The sequence below is a fragment of the Rhincodon typus genome, chromosome 18, assembly GCF_021869965.1.
Source record: "Rhincodon typus isolate 14 chromosome 18, sRhiTyp1.1, whole genome shotgun sequence".
Classification (NCBI taxonomy): domain Eukaryota; kingdom Metazoa; phylum Chordata; class Chondrichthyes; order Orectolobiformes; family Rhincodontidae; genus Rhincodon; species Rhincodon typus.
This window is the reverse complement of record NC_063349.1, coordinates 5,479,757-5,495,430: the sequence shown is the minus strand read 5'-3', so window position 1 is coordinate 5,495,430 and position 15,674 is coordinate 5,479,757. Positions and strand designations below refer to the sequence as shown.

Genomic DNA, 15,674 nt, shown 5'->3' with positions numbered 1-15,674 from the left:
CAGGGAGTAAGTAGGAGACTGAAAATGCATCCTTGGGGGGATCCAGTGTTGAGTGCTATTGTGGAGGGGGTGCAGTTATCTATCCTCACTGATTGTGGCCTATGGGTCAGAAGATCCAGTTGCAGAGGGCGGAGCTGAGAGCAAGATCATGCAGTTTTGAGATCAATCTGGAGGGGATAAGTGTTGAAGGCGGAGTTGTAGTCAACGAGCAGGGGTCTGACATAGGTATCTTTGTTGTCCAGATGTTCCAGGGCTAGATTTATGGCATCATCTGTGGACCTGTTACATCAGTAGGCAAACTGTAGGGGATCAAGGCAGGTTGGGAGACTGGAGTTGATGTGGTCCATGACCAGCCTCTTGAAGCACTTCATGGTTATTGAAGTCGGAGCTATTAGGTGGTAGTCATTTAGCGAAATTGCTTGTGTTTTCTTGGTGATGGGGATGATGGTGGTCTTCTTAAAGCAGGTGGGGACTTCAGCTTGTAGGAGGGAGAGGTTGAAGAGGCCGGTGAATACCTCCGCCAATTGGTCCACACAGGATCTGAGTGCTCAGCTGGGGACACCGTCCGGGCCCGTCGCTTTCCTTGGGTTGACTCCCAGGAAGACCAATCTGATGTCTACAACGGTGACGGGGGGAGCAGGTGTGTCTGGGGCTGTCAGGGTAGGCATTGCCACACCAGTGGTATTCTGCTCAAACCGAGCTTAGAAAGCATTGAGCACATCAGGGAGGGATGTGTCATTGTCTGCTATCTTACACTGTTTCAGCAGCTTGCATGAAATAGTTACTATACACGAGATCCCTGTTGTGGCTTTCCCAAACAATACACCACAGTTTGTGAATGGGTCTTTCAGCTTCTTTGCAGCTGAACTATGGGAGCTGTCAAGATTTTTTTTTGAAGAAAAGTGCTGACATACAGTGTTGTTAAATTACTGGTCCATCCCACCTTAATGTAGTTAATCACCATCAGAATTACTAGTGGGTAGAAAACTGAAGACTCAACTCCCTGTGCTACCCAAGAGATTGACACTACAGGTTTCTAACAATGCACGTAAACAAAGAATAGTCTTATCAGAAGCGGCAAGCTACCCACTCTAATAGATGTCACCAGGCAAGCAGTTGACACACTTGGGTCAAGGGAAACAGATATGAATACGGGACCTCAACAGGAAAGGAACAATTGTTCAGGATACAATGGATCAGCAATCATTGCATGTGTTTGTACAACTGATAGAGTTATATGAAGGAACTGCAGGAACCCAGCCTCACTGCAGACTAATTGACTACCCAAAATCATTTAGGGCCAAGAATGAGGAACGTCAATGACCGTGATCACAGACTCCATTTTATCAAATCTTTAATAGATTGAAGATTTGCAATAAAAGATTCCACTACATCTGTGAAAAAAGCCTTTAATGATCCATCTTGAATCTGCAGAATGTATAGCCTTTATAAGAAAGTGGATTCTGGTCATTCTCTAATCTCTGACAGTAAATTCTTATTTGATGAATGTGTTAACATGTTAGACTAACTTTGCACATAAAAATTTGAGGACCCAAAAGAAAGATACATAATTATTTTTCTTATCATACTCCAAACCAGCATTGTGCCTTTTATTTAACTAAACATTTGGTAATCAGTTAGATTTCAGCTTTAATACTGCTCACTGTTTCAAGCACAAGAATTATAACAACTTATTTAAGACTGCAGTAGGTGTTCTCTGGACAGGAGGAATATACTTAATTTCAGTATCAGTATCAGACTAAAGAGATGTCACTGATTTGAAATAGCATCGGTTAATTTCTTACTTGTGCAGGTGACCCGCTCCAGAAGAAGAGTTCATTGCTGCCTCTTCATATCTCTGGGGAAGCAAAAAGATCAGGATTATAACTAACAGCATTCATACACAGTAACCTCCAACCTTTTATTTTTAAATTGAGTTATAACTCTCAAAGTATAGATACTACACTCAAGCAAATGAATGACGTATGAAATTCAACCGTGTTTCACATGTTTTTCCTCCAACATTTATACCAATGGTTTTTCACCCTAACCATTTTACACGATCATCAATTTCTCACCATTTTCTACCAATTCAGACATTCACACTGTTTTTAGACACTTGTTGCAAACCAGCTTTGTACTTCAACAGAAATTACTACTACATATTGACTAGATGTTCAACTATCTGATTTCGAATAGACATCTACGCAAGAGAGAAAATAGAGAACTGTAGACCAGTTATCCTGATATCAGTCATCAGGGGAATGCTGGAAGATCTTTCTGTGGAAGTTTTAACAATACAACTAGTAATCGGTTATTAACAGAAAAAGTTGTGTGAAAGAAAAGTCACATTTGACAACATATCGCAGTTTTTTTGAGAATGTACCCACTAGGGTATGCAAAGGCGAATCTATAGATGTGACCTACTTTGATTTCAAAAAAGATATTTAATAAGTTGCCACATAACAGATTAGATACTAGATAAGGACTCATGGAATTGGAGGCAATATATTAGGATGAATGGAGGTTTGGTTAACAGATAGAAAGCAGATAAACTGGCCATTGTCAGGTTAGCAGGCTGTCATCAATTTGTTGCAAGGATCAATGCAAAGACATCAACTATTTCTAATTGTTTTTTTATTATTTATCGTGGGATGGGAACATCACTGGCAAGGACAACACTCGTCGCTTATTCCTAATTGACCGTGAGAAGGTGGCATTTAGCTGCATTATTGAACAGCTGGAGCCCATCTGGTACACCTACAACCACTGTTACAAATGGAGTATGACTACATGAGTGAAGGAATGGAATTTTAGTTCCAAGTCGGGATGGTGTGTGGCTTGGAGGGGAATATACAGATGGTGGTTTTCTCATATGTCTGCTACCCTTGACATTCTAGATCACGGATGGATTTGGAAGGTGATGTCCAAGGTAATTTGGCGAGTTACCACACTGCATCTTGTATATTGTACAGAATGCTGTTACCATGAAAGGACGGTCAGGAAATGAGTTAATATTTAAGGTGGTATATAGTGTATCAATCAAGTGGGCCGCTTTGTCCTGGATGGTGTTGACCTTCAGACGGCTGGTGGAATTTAAATGCAGTCAATTAATGCCATCTGGAATTAAAAGCTTGTCTTAGTAATCATGATCATGAAACTTCTGGGTTATTGTAGACTCCAGATCTACACAATGTGGACGACTTATAGCTTTCCTTTGAAACGGTCGAGTAAGCCATTCAATTGTACCATACCGCACCAGAAAAGTTAAAAAAAAACAAGTGCTAAGAGTATTGTACTTAAGTATGCTGATAATACAAAAATAAGTGGGAATCTAAATTTAAGAACACAAAGAAGCTTCAAAGAGTCATGGACAGGTTAACGGAGTGCTGACATGGCATGGGTTGGAGTATAATGTGAGAACTGCTAGGTTCTGCACTGTGTTACTGAGAACAAGAAAACAGAAGCTGTGAAGCTTTTCAATGTTAAAGTTCAGACAGGTGTAATCTTTCCTTAATAAGAGTTTTAAAAACATTTGGCAGAGAGATGACTTTGATGGGACAAGAATAGAACTAAGCAGGATTGATTGGAATAAGAGATTGGTGGGAAAAGTAGTAATGTAATAAGGGTCACCTTCAACGAGCAGATCGTTCAGGTACAACTGAGGTATATTGTCTTGAAATGAAAAGATAGGACAAACAAATCCAGAGATTCCTGGATTACAAAGGATGTAGGAAAATAACACTGGAAAGAAAAAGTGTGTTTATAACAGGTGTAAGGATTAGGAGGTGGTGAAAAGGTAAATAAGAGAAGCACTGAGGAGCTATGAGAAAAAGACGAGCAGCCATCATAAAAGGAAATCCTAAAGTTTTCTATAGGCAAATAAACAGTAAGAGCAATTTGAAGAGGAGTAAGGTTATCTAAGATCAAAAATGGGATTTACGCATGGATAGTGGGGGTATAATTTATGTGTTTAGATACATATGCTGCATCTGTCTTTATACAAGAGCAAGATGCTGTTGTTGGCTATGGTGGCAGAGGACAAAACTCCATTATTAGAATGGTTCAAAATTGGTAAGGAAGAAGTCTTGGATAGATTATTGGCACTTAAAATTGACAAGGCACTGGGACCAAATGAGATGCATCCAAGGATTTTGATGCATGAGTGTAGAAATTACTGGGGCACTGGCCACACTCTTTCAGTTATTCCTGGACTCAGGGAGGTGCCAGAAGACTGGAGAATTGCAAATAACGCAATCTTGTTAAAGAAAGGTTGTAAAAATAATCCTAGCAATTGCAGACCAGTTTATTTATTTTCAGTGTTTGGGAAACATGTAGAAGCAATTATTCTCCACAGAATTAGTAATTACATAGCGAAAGATAGGTTGATTAGTAAGAGTCAGCAAGGATTTCTAAAACGGAAATCGTATAATACTAGAGTCAGTGTCATAGAGCTGTACAGCATGGAAACAGACCCTTCGGTCCAACTCATCCATGCCGACCAGATATCCTAAATTAATCTAGTTTCATTTGCCAGCAATTTGGCCCATATCCCTCTAAACCCTTCCTATTCATATACCCATCCAGATGCCTTTTAAATGTTGTAATTGTACTAGCTTCCAACACTTCTTCCAGCAGTTCATTCCATACATGCACCACCCCCTGTGTGAAAATGTTATCCCTCAGGTCCCTGTTAAATCTTTCCCCTCTCACCTTAAATCTACGCCCTCTAGATTTGGACTCGCCGACCCTGGGGACAAAGACTTTGGCTATTCACACTATTCATGCCCCTCATGATTTTATAAACTTCTATAAGGTCACCTGTCAGCCTCTGACGCTCCAGGGAAAATAGCCCCAGCCTATTAGCCTCTCCCTATAGCTCAAGCCCTCCAACCCTGGCAACATCCTTGTAAATCTTTTCTGATTCCTTTCAAGTTTCACAACATGAACTAAATTGCTGGAGTTTTTATTAAGAGATAACAGAAAAGGTTGATGATATGATACACATGGACTTCCAGGTGTTTGACATTGCGCCGCACAACAAACCTGTGGGGAAAGTTATAGAAAGGACATTAGCAGGGGCATCGCATAAAAGGGACAGCAGTAGCTGTTATTATTTATTATTTTGTAATGATACAAAATCAGCCGAGTGATAGGAAACAGAGTGTTGGTCTTTATTGCAAGGGGATAATAGCACAAGTATAAGAATACATTGCACAGGGCTTTAGTGAGACCACACTTTGAATGCTGACGGTTTTCATACTTAAAAAAGTTGTATTGGAGAAACTATAGCAAAGGTTCACTAGACTGATCCTTGGGGCAACAGGATTTTCCTATGATGTGTAAATTGGGCCTACACTCTCTGAAGTTTAGAAGAACAATAATCTGAAGGGGCTTGACTGGATAAACATAGATTGTTTCCCTTCTCTGCAGAATTGACAACAGGAGGGACACAGACTCTGAATATAGAGTCAATCATTTAAAAATTCAATTATGAGAAATTTCATCATTCTTTGGAATTCTTGATTTCAAATGGTCATGGATGCTTCGATAGCTGAGAATAGTCAAGTCTGGTCAAAAGATTTTAGATTTCCAAGGGAATCTAAAGATATAGGGAGCAAGCAGGAAACTGACGAGGTAGAAGATCAGTCATGATTATCTGAATGATGGAGCAGGTTTGTGGGGCTGGGTAGTTACTGTGCCTCCCACTTCTGAAGATCTTATGGAATGCCTTAGTGGAACAACAGCATAGTGATAACACAAAAATGTTCAGACTAAAGGTCCAGAAATACAAGCTCAAATTCCACAATGCCAGCTGGGTGTATTCAATTAACTAGCTTAATTAATTAACTTGGAATACAAAATTTGTCTTAGTAATGCTGCCACTAAATTATCAATCGTCGTACAAACCCATCTGGTTCGTTAATGTCCTTTAGGGAACAAAATCAGTCCCTTTACCTGCTCTGATCTACATATGACTCCAGACCCAAAGAAATGTGGTTGACTCTTTAAGTGGTCTAGCAAGCCACTTAGTTAAAGAATAAGCATGATTGTCCACCTAGGAAATTCTGTGTCCCTGTTCATGGATTCAGTGGGCTCTTGTGGGCTAATGAGCTAATCCTGGAGCCCACCCTGATCACACATTTAAGGTGAAATGGTCCTTGGCCTTCAGTTTGTTGATATTCCTTTCTCCTGTTCCTTTTCCGTACTTCCTCATTTCTCTGGATGTTCTCAAAGAATTCTGTCCCTTCATACAGGAGTTTCCTCCAAGTCAGTTTCTTCCAAATGAGGGTCTCCCACACAGTGACACCATTTTGCATTTCTTGAGGGAAGCCTTTAGAGAATCTCTGAAATGCTTCCTTTGCCCTCTTCTTAATTGAATGCCTTCTTGAGCAAAGAAGATTTGCTTTGGTAGTCAGAACTGAGACAACGGAAGCATGTGGCCAACTCAGTGGAGTTGGTTCTGGATGATCATGGTCTTGATGCTAATAATTCAATAAGACTTCATATTATAATGGATAAGGAGAAAAATGGACTGGAAATTGTGGGATGGTCGATTTTAATAAAAGACAAGACAGGCTCTACTGAAAGTGGACTAGAAGCAGCTAATTGCAGCAAAATTCACATTAGAACATTTGAATGCTTCCCAAAGGGTAATAGAAGCTTATGGCAGATACTCAGGATTCAAAACAGCAGACTGTAGAGGAATATAGAAAGTGCAGGGGTCTGCTCAAAAAATAAATTAGGACAGCAAAGAGGAGACCTGTAAAAACATTGGCAGGTAACATTATAGAAAATCTAAAGATGCTTTATAAGTATATTCAGGCAATAACCAGGGAAAGAGTGGATTTCAATAAGTTTTTTGACAAGGTCTCGCATGACAGACTGGTTAAGAAACTAAGAGACCGCAGGATCCAGGGCATTTTGGCAAATTAAATCCAAAACAAGTTTAGTGACAGGAAGCAGAAGGTGATGGTCAAAAGGGTGTTTTTATGACTGGAAGCCTGTGCGTGCAGGCGTATCACAGGTTTTGGTGCTGGGTCACTTGCTGTTTGTTGTGTACATCAATGATCTTGACATGAATACAGGAGGTAGGATTGCCAAATTCATAGATTACGTGAAAACTGGATGTGTGGCAATCGTGCGAAAGGTAGACTTAGACTACAGGATGTTGCTGTCTGGCTAGTTATAGGCTGAACAAGTGGCAAATGGAATTTAATCCTGAGGTGATGTATTTTGAGAGGACTAACAAGTTGTCACTGCATTAGAGAGGGTGCAGAGGATATTCACAAGGATGTAACCTGGGCTAGAGTGATTTAGCTGTACAGACTAAATAGGCTGGGGTTGTCTTCTTCAGAGCAAGAAGGTTAAAGGGGTATCTGATTGAGGTGTACAAAGTTTTGAGAAGGCATAGACAGGGTAGATAGGGAGAAATGTTTCCCTTAGTAGAGGGGGTCAATAACCAGTTTTAAAAACCAAAAGAACTGCGGATGCTGTAAATCAGAAACAAACACAGAAATTGCTGGAAAAGCTGAGTATGTCTGGCAGGATCTGTGAAGAGGAATCACAATTAGCTTTTTGGGTCCGGTGACCCTTCCTCAGATACTGTGTTTTGGGGGCCGAGTGATGCAATTAGATATGAGATATTGGTCCTTCAGTTCTGGGATCTGAGATTAACTCCATCAGACTAATAAAATTCAAATCTCCACGTGAATCGAGTATGGACAACCTCAATCCAGTTTCTGGTAGAAACAGGCTTCTCCAACATAAAATCTACCTAACTGGAATCTTACACAAATCACTCCAACTTAAACATGACCAGCTATATTTTATTAAGCTAGATATGCTTAGATTTGGGATGAAAATTACTTTGTCCAAGATATAATTCTGGAAAATGAGGCAAGAAAAAACATTTGAAACTCATGCGATTTCTGTATTATCTGCCGTAATGGAAATGTTTACATATGTATGAGCATACTGTGTGAAATGCTTTACATGTTACATACCGTGGCATATGAATAGCTGAGACTCTGGGGTTGTTCATACACTGGAGTCCAGTGGTTGTTAGCTGATACTCTGGTTCCCCTGATAGGAGTGCTGGTGGCTGGCTGCCCAAGGCAGACTGCTGACAGGACTTTTCCAGGACTACCTGGAGCTGCCAAAGCAAATGCATCATCGAGCAGAGAGTACATCTGCTGTCTTGCCTCTTCAATAGATGGTTGTGGTGGAATGTATGGTGGGGGAGCAGGAGGGGGAGGATGTGTGTGTGATGGAGAATGAGGTTTAGGCTCCGGAGGCAGGTCAGGGTCCGACTGCAAAACACAGAACCAAATCAAGATTAGGTCAGTGGAGCTGGGGCAATGAAAGGACAGACAATGTAGTGAAGGCAAATAGCATCCAATTGTTCTGTCGTGGGTTAACCGGAAATATCTCAGTCTCCCCCAGTGTTAGATCTTCTGTTCAAATGGAATGTCTTCATCGTCCTATATCCAATTTGTATGGTTTGCAAACACAATGAGGCAGGTAGAGGAGAGAGTGTAATGAAATTCATAAACAGCATGCTTTGCAAAATTCACTAATTAGGAAATTTGCAAGCTATTTAATGACCAGTGAATTGGAGCTGTGCCACATAGTGGTAGGGTGCCTCACATTGCCAATCTCTCACATATCAAGTTTCAGATTCCAACCAGGTCAACATGAAGTGCAAAACAAAATCAATATATACACTTTTTGGTCTTCAGATGGATGCACTCAGCCAGGATATCTGGCTGATGAAAACTGTGCACAATTTACACAGCTACATTTAGGCTTCTGTTCCTCTGAAATGGAATGGTTTCCTTTCTTATAGAAGCACTTGCTAACTGGTCTGGCTGAATTCAGCAGTCAATTCCAAAAGTTTGGGTGGTTGGCTGAACTTAGACAGTCAATTCCATACACTACAAGCTGCCCAAATTATCTACTTCAAGGCACAGGTGGCCATCTTGCACCTTATACGCAGGCACAAAATGGCATCAATAACTAGATAAGACAAGTAGCAACACGCATGAATGCTATCTACATCAGAGGATTGCTTTGACAGTGTCAAAGAATGAAAGGTAAAGCAGCAACAAATGAAAATGTTTGACCAAGGTTTAAATTTGAACTGTGTACACAAATATTTCAGAAATTTCAGTCAAACTATCTGTAGAGAAGTATGATGTGACAGACAAATTGAAACTCCATCTCCAATCTTACAGCATTATTGATCCATTGGACTTATTCGTGACATTATCAATCAAATGAATTCTGAATCTTAGATGGATTATAAGAGAGTAGTGAAGTCAGGGAGAATAACAACACTTGATGCAAGTCATTCTTTCATGCTTTCTATTAAACAGAGTATGGTTAAACTAGCTCTAACATACCATATAAAATAAATCAAGATGCTTCACAAACAAGAAAGGACCATGAATAGGAAGCAAGTGAATAAGGGACATGGTGAAAGAACAGCCAGAGATGGGTTCTGAGGAAGTCTCTGAAGGATGAAATGTAGATAAGTAGAAGGACTGCCTAACAATCTTGGAGCTAATAGTTTGTGTGCCCTCTACCTGAAGATGATCTGCACTTTAGCAGGGGAGACAGGGAAAAGGAGGTACTTTTAAGGCACTAAAGTGAAAGATGTATGTAATTATTGTTCTTCCACACTTACAACATAAGCTGCATTGTTCACTCCAGGTGGTTTCTTGTAGGTCCCATCACTGTCTGTGGTTATCAACCTATCTTTCTCTGCATCCATCAAACTGCCATTGACCTGGTGTCTCCGTCTCTGTCGTGGAGATCTTTTGGCACGATAACTGGAGTGAAGCAGAACAATTGGCAATTATTTAATACATTCATGTACTTTGGGATCAAATCATTATTTCAACAAGTGAGAATTAAACCCAAGAAAAAACTGTCATAAATTCATAATGGGTATAAGAAGTCCATGAGGGCAATGTGTACTGACATTTGCGCTACAAGTTATGGGAAAATGTATGAGTAATCCTTGAAGATTTATTGTAACTGTGCATGGATTCAGATGTTAAGATATTTGGGACAAAAACAGAAGTTGCTGGAAAAGCTCAGCAGGTCTGGCAGCGTCTAGAGGAAAAAATCAGAGTTAACGTCAGAAAAATCAGAACTAAGGGAGGGTCACCGGACCCAAAACATTAACTCTGATTTTTTCTTCTAGATGCTGCCAGACCTGCTGAGCTTTTCCAGCAATTTCTGCTTTTGTTCCTGATTTACAGCTTCTGCAGCTTTTTCAGTTTTTATTAAGATATTTGGGGTTGGGACATGTGAATGCAGTCAGTGGCTGAGAGCAAGAGGACACATCGGGCAAAGTTTTTGTATAGGTTTGCAGGTAGCGACTCACACAATCTTTGCATTTAATTATTTCAACAACTTGTGCACCTAATCTAAACAGTCAATACCAAAAAACTAGGAAAAGGATTCAATCATTTATTATGAAATGTCTTAAATATCATGATAATTCACATATATTTGCAAGTGTCATGCTGTGAATTTAAGTATTCTGGATGTTTCAAACTTCTCTAGTCAGGAAACTTAATTTGTGCCATCAAACTGTCAGCGCAACGATACTGATGAACAGTTTGTTCCCACTGCTATAACTGACAAATTTATCTCTTGATTTCAAAACATTACATGCTTAAATAGATGCTTTTTTAGACTTTGCTTTTCTACATTTTAATTCATAGACAATTTCACATCAAGAAAATGACCATGTGCTGCTTCCAGAGATATTTTATGCCCAGGTATAAAATCAAAAACACTGGACGTTGCAAAATCTAAAATAGAAACAGAAAATGCTGGAGCTACTCAGCAATTTGAAAGCCTTTGTAAAGGAAGAAACTAAGTTAACATTTCAGATGACATTAACATGATTAACCTGAAACATGAATCCTAGTTATCTTTCCATGAATAGCTCCAGACTTGCTGAGTATTTCCAGCACTTTTCTGTTTTCATTTTATGCCTACCTTTTCCTTGGTTCCAGAAGGACAGATGGGCCATCAATACTGGGATCAAGGATCCTATCAATGTGAATCTGGGCTCTGCGGTAGGCTCTGCGCCTTTCCTTGGTATCAATGGTATCAACTTCGTCCATGATGGGGAAATCATAATGTCCTTTCCTTTTGGCTCGCAGTCGGATCTTGTTGCGGTGGTGCTCAATTTCAGATTTCTGTCTCAAAGCACGCTGAACCTGAAGACGAGAACAATGACGTTTCATTACTTAGAGCTAAATATAATTTTCTGACATCTTCGTGGATTGGTGTTAAAGGTGTCTGGTGTTTTAAATCATGTCAACAAACTGTCTATTCCTTTATCCTGTGTACTATGCCAAAGGATGAGATAGGAACATAGGAACAGGAGTAGGCCATTCAACCACTCAAACCACTCCACCATTCAATAAGACCATGACTGATCTGGGCCTAAATCCATATACCTGCCATACCACTTAGCTAGCGCCTTTGCTTCACTAAAATTTATCTACCTCAGATTCAAAATTAACAACTGATTTAGCATCAATTGCTGTTTGTAGAAGAGGGTTCCAAACCTCTGCTACTCTATGCGTGTAGAAATACTTCTTAATATCTGTTTTGAATGGTCTGGCCCTAATTTTTAAACTGTGCTCCTTAGTTTTAGAATCGCCAACCATTGAATATAGTTTATCTTTATCTAGCGTATCCTTTGTGAAGACTTTAATCAGATCACCCTTTAACCTTCTAATTCTAGAGAAAAAACGTCTAATTTATATAATCTCTTCTCATAACTTAACCCCTGAAGTCCAGGTATCATTTGAGTAAACCTACATTATACTCTTTCCAAGGCCAATATATCCTTCCGAAGGTATGGTGCCCAGAACTGCTTACAGTACTCCAAGTGGTGTCTAACAAGCGTTTACTATAATTGCAGCGTAACTTCCGCATCATTAAACACCAGTCATCTGGATATAAATGCCACCATTCCGTTAGTTTTCTAGATTACTTTTTGCATATGTGCATGCATTTTAAAGATCGATGCACCTGAGTCCCCTAACACAATCTGGGCTAGTCCCATCAAAGGTCTTCCAAATGCTTTTTCATTGATAAGACATCAACAATGTTAAACTCTCATGTTTGTGTAAACTCCGCAAATACGCATCTTTGTAGGGATTTAATGTAATTTGATGTGACATCGTTAATGTGATCTAGAAAAGATGAGACTATATTAAGATCTTTAGGGGTCACCAAAGCTTCCACTTCCAGCAAAAGACATAGAAGGTATTCCTGCAGGTCATTCCTATGCTCAAAATACTCAGTAGACAGATTAATGCTACTTAGTCTCACTCTTTTCTTCTGCTTGTTCAGTGATTTCTTTTTACATTCCTTCTTATGACTTAACGGGACTTCAAAACCAGGTCTGCTTACTTTAAACCAAACTTCAAGGACTCTTTTGTGAAGTGAAAACTAGGTTTGCCTGTTTGTCAACAGTCATTGGACTTCAAAAAATGAATTAGATGAAATGCCTTCAATAAATTGTCAATAAATATACTATGATGATCTATAAAGCTTTTTTTGCTATTGCAGGAAGTCCAAGTGTACAACATACTGTTAAACCTCATACCATCTCACGAGGGAAACTACAGAAATTCTCACCTCTTTATTTATTATATTTGTTTCAGTAACTCGCTCAGGAAGTAATGGATTCTGTAAAGGAGGTGCAGGAATTGGCTGCATAGCGATCAGCTGAATCTTGCTTGGTAGCCGCTTGCCTGCCTCAGGTGGACGTGACATCCGGTCAACGTGGTCGAAAATGGAAGCGGATGAAGATTGCTCATCAGTCCTGCTGATCTCAGCAGGTCCTAGAATAGATCATCAGTGGTCATTCTACAGAGTGCCCTGATTTACATTAAAATATACTGTGACGAATGGCAATAGGAACTTGTAATAATAAAACATAATAACATAAATTATAGGAGAAGGAGTAGAACATAGAGCTACTGACGTCTGCTCCAGTATTCAGTATAATCCTGGCTATCTCCTGCCTGAAATCTATTTCCCTACTACAAATCAGCACAAATTCAGTTGACATGACACATGGTGCAGTAGTCAGTGACTACTGTAGAAAGGATAGGAGGTGGCGTAGCTTTGTTACGTGAATGATAACATCAATTTTGTATGAGAAATTATCTTGGTGTAGAAGATCGATATATAGAATCAATACTGGTGCAGGTAAGAAATAGCAAGGCAAAAAAGTCAATGGTGGGAGTAATTTACAGGTTCCTGAATAGTAGCTACATTGTAGGACCAAATATAAATGAAGAAAAAAATAGAGGTTTATACAAAATGTACTGCAATAACGGTCTCCTCCTAGATGGGCTTAATCAAATTGGCAAAGGTAGTTTGAAGGATGAGTTAATAGAGCGCGATCTGGACAGTTTACTCAGACAATACAGTCTAGAACGAACCAGAGGCCAATCTATTTTAAACCTGATAATGTGTGATAAGACAGGATTAATGCATGCTGTCATAGTAAAGGAAGTTCTTGGCAAGGACAATCATAACATGATAGAGTTTCATATTCAGTTTTAGGGTGAGAAACTTGGATTTGAAATTGGTGTCTTAAATTTAAATAAACTCAATTACAAAGATATGAAGACTGAGCTTACTATGTGGAGTTGGAATATTGATTAAAAGGTAGTGACAGATATTTTACAACTCTTGAAAAAGATATATATCATTGAGAAGGATTAATTCTATGAAAAGCATGCATCATCTCTGGCCAACTAAGCATGCTAAGGATCCTATCCAATTGAAATAAAAGGCCAAAAATAAAGAGGGAGCAATTGAAGCATGAGAAAATACTAGCAAGAAACAGAAAACCAGACAGTAGAAGAATCAACAGTACATAAAATGGGTATGTTAAGTAAGAATTGGCCCCTTTTGGAATAGGCATGGAGAATTATTAATGGATAAAAAGGAAAAGACAAAGAATTAGGGCAAGTATTTTATAGCAGATTTCGTATTGGAAGGCATAAACAGCATTCCAGTAATAGCAGAAAATCAAAAGGCAAAATGCAGAAATTTAAAATAATATGATCATTAGAGACAAAAGTATTGGGAAAACTAATGGAATCAAAGGCTGACATGTCTCGTGGACCTGATAGCCTACATGCTAGAATCTTAAAACAAGTAGCTGTAGGGATAATGAATGTATTGGTGAGTTCACACCTAGATTATGATGTACAGCTTTGGTCTCCTTACCTAAGAAAGGATTTATCAGTTCAGTGAAGGTTCATTAGGATGAAGGAATTGTCTTTTGAAGAAGGATAGAATAGGCAGATTCTGAACAGCCTTGATGTTAGGTGTTGAGAGGACGGTGTCTCTATTGTTGGGGGCTCCTGGGAGGGGTATGACGGTGGTGGTGGAGTCTAGAACAGGAAACACAATTTAAAAATAGAGGTAGAGATAGTAGGAACTGCCGATGCTGGAGTCTGTGATAACAAGGCTTGGAGCTGGATGAACACAGCAGGCCAGGCAGCATCAGAGGAGCAGGAAAGCTGACATTTCGGGTGTAGACCCTTCTTCAGAAACGGGGGGGGGGGGGAAGGGGACTCTGAAATAAATAGAGAGATGGAGAGGCGATGCTGGGAGGTGGATAGAGGAGCAGATAGGTGGAGAGAAGACGGACAGGTCAGGGAGGCGGGGATGGAGCCAGTAAAGGTGAGTGTGGGTAGGGAGTTGGGATGGGGGTTGGTCAGTTGGGAGGGAGGGGCGGATAGGTGGGAGAAAAGACGGACAGGTCAACGAGGCGGGGACGAGCTGGGCTGGTCTTGGGGTTGGGGAGGTTTTGAAACTTGTGAAGTCCGCATTGAGACCTTGGGCTGCAGGGTTCCCAAGCGAAATATGAGGCACTGTTCCTGCAGCCTTCGGGTGGCATCGTTGTGGCACTGGAGGACGCCTAGGATGGACATGTCGTCAAGGAGTGGGAGGGGGAGTTGAAGTGGTTTGCGGCTGGGAGGTGCAGTCGTTTGTCACGAACCGAGTGTAGGTGTTCCACAAAGCAGTCTCCAAAATAGAGGTATCCCATTTAAGACTGAGATGTGGTAGATTTCTTTTCTCAAAGTTATAGTCTTGGGAATTCTCTTCTTCAGAGAACAATGGAGGCTGAGTCATTGAATATGTTCAAAGCTGAGTTAGACAGATTTTTGGTCAAGGGTAAAACGTTATTGGGAGTGGGCAGGAAAATAAAGCTAAGGTGTAAATGGTGGTCTTGGTAGCCTTGGTAGTGATAACTGGTTAACTGCAATTAGGTGAAAAGGTGAGAGTCACCAAGATGGTCACAATGGTTCAAATTACAGATTGCTACTTAAATTTTAATATGATTAGTAAATCTCATGTCTCCACGGCATTCACAGCATCTTGTGCAGTTCGTTATCATGGCCCATCCTCCTTATCATCAGACTCTCTTCATCAGAGAATGAGGCTTGCTCAATGTGATCCTTATCTGCCAGGGGCTTCCCCTCCCTGGAGTAACAACATACCATGTCCATAACTGACACTAGAACAGGATAGCATTGAAGAGCACCACCTGACCACTCCAAATATCAAACCCTCATATTTAAATGGTGACCTTGCGGGAAGCATGGCACTTG

At 40.1% G+C, this 15,674-nt stretch overlaps 1 protein-coding gene across 2 annotated transcripts in view; it reads right to left on the bottom strand.

The window, feature by feature from the left end:
* The window catches only part of si:ch211-1e14.1 (UPF0606 protein KIAA1549), a 195,600-nt gene that overhangs the window by 27,844 nt on the left and 152,082 nt on the right, over positions 1-15,674 (bottom strand). The window contains exons 13-17 of one of the 2 annotated variants that reach the window (XM_048607972.1): positions 12,676-12,881; positions 11,017-11,240; positions 9,689-9,833; positions 8,007-8,312; positions 1,806-1,858 (exon numbers count right to left, since the gene is read on the bottom strand). In XM_048607972.1, coding sequence (XP_048463929.1) covers positions 1,806-1,858; positions 8,007-8,312; positions 9,689-9,833; positions 11,017-11,240; positions 12,676-12,881 — 934 coding nt within the window. The remainder of the gene's footprint in view (positions 1-1,805; positions 1,859-8,006; positions 8,313-9,688; positions 9,834-11,016; positions 11,241-12,675; positions 12,882-15,674) is intronic. The other variant, XM_048607973.1, reaches the window with a different exon arrangement.